The following is a 10978-nucleotide window of genomic DNA, read 5'->3' on the forward strand; positions in this document are numbered from 1 at the left end:
AGGAGGTTGTTTTTTCAAAGGCTATACAGTTTTAGACTAATGGCAGATTTCTGTCTTTAAGTCCCACTCCATTTAAAATACCCAAAAACCAATAACCTTGTCACCCTCTGCCAAGCCAGATCAGTTTCCAGATACGAGGTCTGTCCAGAAAAAGTCCAACTACTGTTAATATAATGATAATGGTTTGTGTGGCATCGATGTAAACTGGCAGCCAAGGAGAGTAGACTAGAATGTGCATGTGTGAACAATGACAACTTCACTGTACTAGTCAGTGGGGGCAGTAGATATCATTGACTGAACATGTGTACTGTGTGGCCTTTGCATTCAAAATGACAGCGAGTAGAACAATGAATCTGCATCAAATTTTGTGTTACACTTGAACATTCCTCCCCAGATATATTCAGATGATTCAGAAGACCACCGCTATGGGCAACTGGTGATTGGCAGCTTCATCACAACACGCCTGCACATATCACATCTCGTGCAGTTTTTTTGTGAAAAATCAATTCACCCAGGTGACTCAGCCTCCCTACAGCCCAGATTTGAACCCTTCAACTTGTGGCTTTTCCCAAAACTAAAATCACTTTTGAAAGGGAAGGGACTTCAGACCCTCGATGAGATTCAGGAAAATATGATGAGGCAGCCAATGGCAATTGGAAGAACTGTGTGAGGTCCCAAGGTGCCTACTTTGAAGGGGATTGAGGCATCATTGTCATATGTGCAATGTTTCTTGTATCTCATACTTCTTCAATAAATGTCTCCATTTTTCATATTATGTGGCTGGATTCCTTCTGGACAGGCCTCCCATGCTACTTAGAAGTACCATCCTTCAAGAAATGCAGATGTCTTCAGCTCAACATTCACAATCACAGTTTGGCTCCAAGCATCTCTTCCAAGTCTCTGTGCACCTGAGTGGGCAGGGTCTCATCACATAGCCAGCACTGCTACCACCTTCTGTGCAGGAGAAGTGCTGAGAATGTTTCCAGGCCCCACAGTCTCTGGGAACATACTGGTATCTGGACCCTAGACTCCCTGTGGCTGACCAAGCTAGCCAAGGGAAGGGAAAAAAAGCCTCATGTTTCCCCATGTGCTCCAGTTTTAAACTAGCCCAGAAATCCCTGCAGGACTGAACATCTGGCTTTTTTGTAAAGGTGTGTCAGTGTCTGCCACTTTTGTCAGCTCCCAGCATTTTTGACCCTCTTTTTGGCTGCCATTTTTAGCAAGGCAAAAGTTTTCCAGCCACACACAAGCACACAAGCATCTGTTTGTCTGGGGTGAGGCATCCAGCCAGCAGCTCATGCAGGGACCACATGAGCTTCACCCATGAACCACAAGATTGGCTAACTGTTGGCATGTTGGCACAGCCATGTTGCTTTTGTTTATAGTTTGCCCCAGGCAACTCCTTCTGCAGCCCCACCATTCAGAAGGGTACAGCCCCTTGATTGCTATTTTAATCTGTCACGCGGGTGGTTACTAACCAGTACGTTTGCATCTCCCCCCCTTCTGATGAGGAGGAGCTGACTCTCGCCAGATATGGGGTCCCTTGCCTGAACTGGGGTTCCCTGCTTTCCAGTAACTTGTGCTCTGGCCAGCCCTGTTACAATTTGAGTTCTTTATATATTTTGAATATTAACTCCTCGTCATATATACAATTGAAAAATATTTTCTCCCACTTGGTAGGTTGCCTTTTCATCTTGTTAATGGTTCTCTTTGCTGTGCAGAAGACTTTTAGTTTAATGTTTATTTTAGCTTTGTTGTCTTTCCTTTGGTGTCATTCAAAATATCATTGCCACATAGAAATGAAATGAACAATCCAAAAAATCAACAAAACTAGGAGCTGGTTCTTTGAAAACATAAACAAAATTGACAAGCCTCTAGCCAGGCTCATTAAGAAAAAAAGAGAGAAGACCCAAATAAACAAAATCAGAAATGAAAGAGGAGAAATCACGCCTGATACCTCAGAAATACAAACCATTATAAGAAATTACTACAAACAACTATATGGCAAGAAATATGACAACCTAGTAGAAATGGACAGATTTCTAGAAACATATAACCTTCCAAAACTGAATCAAGAAGAAGTAGAAAGTCTCAACAGACCAATAACAAACAAGGAAATTGGAACAGTAATCCAAAATCTCCCTGCACACGAAAGCCCTGGACTGGATGGCTTCACAGGCGAATTTTACAAAACATTCAGGGAAGAACTAACTCCTGCCCTCCTCAAACTATTCCAGAAAATCCAAGAAGAGGGAAAAATCCCAAACTCTTTCTATGAATCCTCTATTAACCTAATCCCAAAACCAGGTCAGGACACAGCAAAGAAAGAAAACGACAGGCCAATATCACTGATGAACATAGATGCTAAAGTCCTCAATAAAATTTTGGCAAACAGGATCCAACAATACATCAAAAAGATCATACACCATGATCAAGTGAGATTCATCCCAGGGATGCAAGGATGGTTTAATATTCGCAAATCAATAAATATAATACATTACCTAAACAAAATGAAAGACAAAAATCACATGATCATATCTATAGATGCAGAAAAAGCATTTGATAAAGTACAACACCCATTTATGTTGAAAACACTCAGCAAAATGGGAATAGAGGGAGCATACCTTAACATCATTAAGGCTATTATGAAGCCTGAAGCCAACATCATACTCAATGGACAAAAACTGAAAGCATTCCCCCTGAATTCAGGAACTAGACAAGGCTGTCCACTCTCCACACTTCTATTCAACATAGTGTTGGAAGTCCTAGCCACAGCAATCAGACAAAACAAAGAAATAAAAAGCATCCAAATTGGGAAAGAAGAAGTAAAACTGTCACTATTTGCAGACAACATGATAGTATACCTAGAAAACCCTATAACATCCACTAAAAGACTACTTGATATAAAAAGTGAATTTGGCAAAATAGCAGGGTACAAAATAAATATACAGAAATCTAAGGCATTTCTGTACACCAACAATAAAATCTCAGAGACAGAAGCAAAAAAGAAAATACCATTTACTATAGCAACAAGAAAAATAAAGTACCTAGGAATAAACTTAACCAAAGAGATAAAAGACCTGTACACTGAAAATTATGCAACATTGAAAAAAGAAATTGAGGAAGATACAAATAAATGGAGGCAAATACCATGTTCTTGGATGGGAAGAATCAACATCATCAAAATGGCCATACTACCCAAAGCAATTTACAAATTCAATGCAATCCCTATTAAAATACCAATGACATATTTCACTGACCTAGAACAAATCCTCCAAAAATTCATATGGAACCAAAAAAGACCCCGAATAGCAAAAGCAATCTTGAAACAGAAGAACACAGCAGGAGGAATCACGATACCAGACATCAAACTATACTACAAAGCCACTGTGATCAAAACAGTCTGGTACTGGCATAAGAACAGACATATAGATCAGTGGAACAGAATAGAGAGTCCAGAAATAAACCCAGGCCTCTATGGTCAACTGATCTTTGATAAAGGAGGAAGGAACATAAAATGGAGTGAGAAGAGCCTCTTCAACAAATGGTGCTGGGAGAACTGGACAGGGACGTGAAAAAAAATGAATCTAGACCACCAACTTACACCACACATGAGAATAAACTCAAGATGGATTAAAGACTTAAATGTAAGCCGTGATACCATAAAAGTCCTAGAGGAAAACATAGGCAGGAAAATTTCAGATATCACACGTAACAATATCTTCATGGATACATCTCCCAAGGCAAGAGAAATAAAGGAAAAAATAAACAAATGGGACTACATCAAACTAAAAAGTTTCTGCTCATCAAAAGAAAACATCAGCAAGATGAAAAGGAAACCAACCATATGGGAAAACATATTTGCCAATGATATCACAGACAGGGAACTGATCTCCAAAATATATAAAGAGCTTATATGACTCAACATCAAGAAAACAAACAACCCAATTAAAAAATGGGCAAAGGACCTGAACAAACGCTTCTCCAAAGAGGACATACAGAAGGTCCATAGGGACATGAAAAAATGCTCAACATCATTGGCCATCAGAGAGATGCAAGTAAAAACCACAATGAGATACCACCTTACACCTGTCAGAATGGCCATCATCAACAAATCAACAAACAACAAATGCTGGCGAGGATGTGGAGAAACAGGAACCCTACTGCACTGTTGGTGGGAATGCAGACTGGTGCAGCCACTGTGGAAAACAGTATGGAATTACCTCAAAAAACTAAAAATGGAACTGCCATTTGAACCAGTGATTCCACTGCTAGGATTATACCCAAAAAATCCTGAAACCCTAATTCAAGAGAACTTATGCACCCCTATGTTCATAGCAGCCCTGTTTACAATAGCTAAGTGCTGGAAACAGCCTAGGTGCCCGTCTGTGGATGAGTGGATCAAAAAACTGTGGAACATCTACATAATGGAATACTATGCAGCAGAAAGAAAGAAGGAACTCCTGCCATTTGCGACAACATGGATGGAATTAGAGAGAATTATGCTTAGTGAAATAAGCCAGGCAAGGAAAGCAAAATACCATATGATATCACCCAATACAGGAAACTAAAGAGCAACACAAACAAACAAACTAAATAAGCAAAGACTAGAATAGTAGTCAGCAGGGGGGGAGGGGGGAGGGAGAGAAGAAGGATAAGTAAGGGAAGGGTCAGGTCAAGGAACGTATATGAATGACTCATGGATATGGACAACGGGGAGGGATACAATTGTGGGAGAAGGGATGGGCTGGGAGGGGGGAGCAATGGGGGAAAAATGGGACAACTGTAATTGAATAACAAAAAATAAAATTAAAAAAAAAACACAAAATATCATTGCCAAGACCCATGTTAATGAACTTACCCCCTCTGTATTCTGGAAGTTTTAAGGTTTCTGGCCTTACATTCAAGCTTTTATCCCACTTCAAGTTGATTTTTGTATATGGTATAAGATAGAGACTCAGTTGCACTTTTTTCATATGGCAATTCAGTTTTCCCAGCTCCATTTATTGAAGTGACTGTCCTTGCCCTATTGTATATTTTTATTCCTTTCTCATAAATTAACTGAACATAGGAGCATGAGAATTTTAAATGACATGAATATATAGTATACTAAATTTTAGATCTGATGAAACATCAAAATTTTAAACATGAATATGATGACATGTTTAGAAGTTTAAGAATATTGATGTATATATCCAGTTATACATATTATAATGTTGTTGTTTTTTAAATAGTACCCATAAATATATTGATCTGTCTGAAGAGAAAAACCTGAAAGTCTGATATTATAATTAAGCAGTATGGATTATTTTTTTATATATTTTTTCCTTTTCTGTCTACATAAAATTTCCCAAATAGAGTGTTATTCATATAACAAACCAGTAAATGATAAATGTGATTTCTTTATGATCTTTATTAATGGTATATCTTCATTTATGCTATGTAATAGTCAAAAGGAGCTAAAGTTGTGTTTTATAACCAGATTCTTTAATTGTCCACCTTTTTCTGCCGCTGCATCCTCCAGTCTCCAAGGACACTGTCTCTGAAGAAGCTACAGTAGTGTTACTCTTTTTATCCCAATTTTATTACACAGAAGATTCATTAGGGGATTGGTTCTAGGGTCACCAGGGACTCTTTTTTTATTTATTTAGTCAAATTTTTATCAAATAAAGCAAATGCCAGACTAGATACAGTAGTAAGTGTGCTCACAGCCCTGAGCCCATAATAGTCCATAAAAACTTTTCTAAAACTGGAGAAGATTCCTAACATTTCACAACCCTCATATTAGATTATCATTATTATTATTTGATTTTTTTGATGGGAGCATTAAAATATTACAAGGATTTCCATGTAATTGACTGGAGATGGATAATTCTGAGAAGTATATGTATCTTAGAGTTGCTGTAAATGTAATAGTGGATTCATAAGCAAAAGTGGCCAGAAGTTCATGTGAAAATTTTCATCTCAACTATCATTTTCAATTTAAGAGTTTTCAGATTTCATGTGTTTCAAGGATCAACAGAAACTATGGTTGACAGTCATAATAGTAAGTCAGATAAAATTTGTCATTTTAATTATGTTTAGTTTTGTGTGGATTTTTATTGAGTTTTGTTAAGCTTGGGAAAACATAATTTACCTATTGTTTTAAAATTGGAAATATAAATGATAATTTCTATATTGGTGAACCATACATGTTTTTACTGTTTTATAATGAAGCTTCTTTGGATCTCTAACTGTCATTTGCTTGGAGGTGTTTATGCACAAAAACATATTGGCATTTAAAAGGGTTAAAATTGGATAGCTATTCAAAAATATATTACCTATGTTAGCAACCTTACATTGAAATAAGATATATATTCACCTAACTATGTAAGCATGCTTCTTAGACTCCCAAAAGAATGACCTATTGACAGAACTGCATAACCTCATAGAGATCTCTGTCCTCATTTCAAATATGTCTTTTGAAACAATTAGTCATATTTCACTGTGAATTATTTTTTAAACTTGTTTTATTATGCTTTGTGATAGCTTAGAAAGAAAAACAAAGCAATCTTCTTAAAGCATGGAATAATAGTCCACGGTGACAGGGCTGAGCAAGTTTACTTAGTGAGATGATACATGTGTTGCCTGAGAGATTAGAAAGAGGGTTGAAGTAAGATAGTAGATGAGGAGCAGAGTCTTTCTCCTCGATCTCAATTTTATCTAATACAGTCATTGAATGTATCTCGTTGCCTTAGTATGTTTTGTCAGGCAAACCATGAGCCTAGTTTAGTTCTTCTTCCTTATGCTGAGTACTGTAGCCCAGAGGTCTTAACTGAATTCTCTACTAGATAATCAGAGCTGACCCTGTTAGTTTACACAATAAAGTGAGTCCACATACAAATAAATTGGGGTCTCCAGGGGAAATTTTTCATAGTTCATTGTTGATGGGAAATTCTAACCAATGGACACTACTTTTAAAATAAAAACATTTGAGTCCCTACTAATGTCTTATCCCTAAAACAAACCATGAGGAAGCTATTAACAAACTCAAAATCAAAAGAGTTCATACACTCTGGATTTAACATCTTCCAGATAGATGCCCTCAATGAAAAAAAAAATTGCATCAACAGAATTTCACTGGAACATAGAGCAAAAAGAAGGCAATTTCTCTTTATCTGCTGTAAGGTGATAAACAAAAGCAGGAAAGCTTACGCTCTTTGAAAGAAAAAGAAAAAAATTCAATGACAGATTCTAACATAGAAAAACTTTTTTGAAATTCAGTAATTGTTTAATCCAAATTCCACATTTTTAAAATTAAAAAAGAAAAAAATTTTAGTTACATAACCATCCTCAAGTTCCTTAGCTAGTTCGGGATAAAATGAGCTAGCTCCTTTTAAGTTAACTTTATTGGGGTGACATTGGTTAATAAAATTATACAGGTTTTGATTGTACAATTCTATGGTGCATCATATTTATTTTGCATTGTGCACCCCAAAGTTAATCAAAGTGTCTTTTAATTAATTATAAGTCCAGACAGAAAGAATAATAGCTTTGTAGGTGTCTGGAAAACATACACAGATAAATTAATGTAGAATCACTTATAGAACAGTTGGCAATATATCTGGGGCTATGTTAGTTGTATGGTGAAATAGGCCTACATTTACAATCCCCACAAGGTAATATTCTTTCTTATGTCTTAAAATAGTAGCAAATATTGTTTTCTGTGGGAACACAGTGACAAGGATTAGAGATAATAGTTATCAGACTTGCAGGAAACTTTCCAAATGAAGTTGAAAACCAATGGAAACATAGATGTTATTCGGGTGAGTTAAGGACAGAAAACAGATGTTTTTCACAAAATGTTTACTAAAATGCCTGTCACATGAAATATGCTCAATAAATATGTCTACATATATTATTTTTATTGAAAGGATTGCACTAATAGGAGGAGGAGGAAGAGGGAGAAGATCATCAGTTGTATTTGTGACATAATGGATTTGAAGTCCATGTACAATGTTCAAGCAGATATGTCAGTTTACATCTGAAAATCAGAAAGGACTATTTCAAAATACAAAACAGGTTTAGTAATAATCACCTGAAAGATGATATTTTAAAACATAGAAATTGATGGAAATATCATTATAGTGAGATGTGAAAAGAGATGAAGAAAACGTGAACAAACAGAAAGACGGTCAGAAAAACATATTATCTGTAACATATTTGAAGTTTATCAGAGAACTTCATAAAAGTGTAAGTGTATTATACTGTGCATAAGTATAAGTATATTGTGCATTAAGATAGTTTATATCCTGTATCACCATGAATTATAAGAAATTACTTAGGGACAGAGAAACTGTAGAAGGTCGTAGTCTCAGAAGTAGAGCTGAAAAAGTGTGTGCATGTGTGTGTGCATCCACACATGATAGAGTTTAGAGGTGTTCAGGACAGAAACATACATGTATACAACAAATAAAAATAGAAAACTCAGTTCTTTAATGATAGAGCTGGAACAGATATCAAGTAACTACAGAATGTACATAGAAAACCTAAATTGTCTAATATATATTACTACTTTAAGAAACAGAGGATCAAGCTAATATATTAAACAGAATTCTTGAAAATCAGGACATTTTGGTCCTATTAATGACAGACCTCTAGGAGTCAAAAGGAGTCCTGAATGTGTATTTAAATTGTAAATATATTTAACTAATAAATTTTAAAACCTGAATATGATAGATTTCATACTTTTAAAATAATCTACAATAAAATATCTCAATGTTGCATGCAGATTTAACAGAAGTCAAATATCAACAATGAGAAACAGTACTGTAGTATTCATTCTGCTGGGACTGACAGACGACCTTCAGCTGCAGGTTCTGATTTTTATCTTTTTCCTTCTCACCTACATGCTGAGCATAACTGGGAACCTGATTATCATCTTTCTCATCTTACTGGATCCTCACCTTAAAACTGCCATGTACTATTTTCTACAAAATTTCTCTTTCTTGGAGATTTCATTCACATCTGCCTGTATCCCCAGATACTTGTATAACATAGCAACAGGTGACAAGGTCATTACCTACAATGCCTGTGCCAGCCAAGTATTTTTTACTGACCTCTTTGGTGTAACTGAGTTTTTTCTCCTAGCCGCCATGTCCTATGACCGCTATGTGGCCATCTGCAAACCCCTGCATTATGTGACCATCATGAGTAGCACAATTTGCAGAAGGCTTGTCTTTTGTTGTTGGGTAGCTGGTCTATTCATTTTAATACCCCCACTTAGTCTAGGCCTAAATCTGAAATTTTGCAATTCTAATTTCGTTGATCATTTTATCTGTGATGCATCTCCCCTCCTGAAAATTTCTTGTTCAAATACTTGGTTCATGGAACAGACTGTTATAATTTGCGCTGTGCTGACCCTCATTATGACACTTATGTGTGTAGTACTGTCCTACATTTATATCATCAAAACAATTTTTAGATTCCCTTCTGTTCAGCAGAGGAAAAAGGCTTTTTCCACCTGTTCTTCTCACATGATTGTGGTTTCCATCACCTATGGCAGCTGCATCTTCATCTATATCAAACCTTCAGCAAAGGAATCAGTGGCCATTAACAAGGGTGTGACAGTGCTCACTACTTCCATTGCTCCAGCACTGAATCCTTTCATTTACACCTTGAGAAACAAGCAAGTAAAAGAAGCCTTCGGTAACACAATCAAAAGAATTGTGATATTTTCCAAGAAATAAGAGAATGTGAAGACAAACACATATATAATGAACTTACCAGATTCTCTAGTCAGGTTAACTTATTCAAAACACTCTTATTCATTCTTATCTAATGACATCCTTCTCACGAACGTTTTTAAAGATCCTTTTATACACAGGCATATTAATAGCTTTTTAAATTTAAATCCTTGTCTCACCTTCAGATTAAAAATATCAAAAAAATTTAAAAAATAAATAAAACAGATGTATATCTCCAAATTAGAAACATCAAAAGAGGAATACATAGGTTGGTAAATCTTTACATTTACCAGCAAACATATAAGTAATGGTTGCCTTTGTTTTATCCAATCCAAACTTTTCAAATGGTTTATTCATTGATTCACTTAACAAATACTTATTCAGTATTTTCTTTGGGACAGGTACTGTTTTAAGAACTAAAAATAGAGAAGGGTCAACAAACCATCAAAAACTTATTCCTGTATACCTTCAGGGGCAAACAAACCAATTCTATGTAAAATAAAGTATAATGGTTAACTTGTACTCAAACTGTTTTTCATAAAAGGAAATTAGACCTCATAATGATGGAAAACAGTTTAAAAAAATGAGACAGGATAGTAAAAAAGAAAAACCTAGGAAAATTCCTTGGCAAGTGAAATAAGGAAACTGAGACGGATAACTGAACACAACCCTGAGCAGCAATTTACAGCCAGATATAAAAAGGTCCCCTTTCTAGAGATAACATCTAGGCCTCAGCTGTGTTTCAGCTCCAAGCCCAGAAAAACAGCAAAGCCAGGTGAGCAACTCCAGGACCAACTGCAATGACTAAAGATCCTGGCCCTGACGCTGACCAGTCAGAGGAGACTAGGACCCTGAAAGAGAACTGATGACTATTCTGCTGAAACCCTCTCCTGAGATCTCTCCAAAGATTGCAGCCTGCAAGGAAGAGATAAAAGCCACAAGACAAAGGATCTGTGAGCACACTCCCTCCAGGAAGCAGCCAAGGCCATTTTCCTTTTTCTTCTCCCCAACCCCAACTTCTCTCCTCACAGGCTCCCATCTCCTAAACTCTAAGGCAGTGGTCAGCTGGCAGCTTGTCCCAGGCTAATCCCCTGAACCTGTCCCTAGACCCCGTTTTCTCTGACTTCCCAGTGAGTTAAGGCAGCCTGGCCTAGGCTCTCCTGTTGTTCTATGCTAAGCCTTTCTCTCCACTCTCCACTCTCCACTCTTGGCAGTTCCAGTCTATCCCTTAAGGGTGAATTAATAAAACTCTT

At 36.6% G+C, this 10978-nt stretch overlaps 1 protein-coding gene across 1 annotated transcript; it reads left to right on the top strand.

Annotated features, from left to right (window-relative positions):
* The first annotated feature begins 8795 nt into the window (after positions 1 to 8795).
* Positions 8796 to 9728, top strand: LOC150011912 (olfactory receptor 6C2-like). Its single transcript, XM_090275602.1, has one exon. It carries the CDS (start codon positions 8796 to 8798, stop codon positions 9726 to 9728), a length of 933 nt encoding a protein of 310 aa, XP_090131728.1.
* Positions 9729 to 10978: the final 1250 nt, after the last annotated feature.

The sequence above is a fragment of the Furipterus horrens genome, unplaced genomic scaffold, assembly GCF_987537825.1.
Source record: "Furipterus horrens unplaced genomic scaffold, mFurHor1.1.pri manual_scaffold_4, whole genome shotgun sequence".
Classification (NCBI taxonomy): Eukaryota; Metazoa; Chordata; class Mammalia; order Chiroptera; family Furipteridae; genus Furipterus; species Furipterus horrens.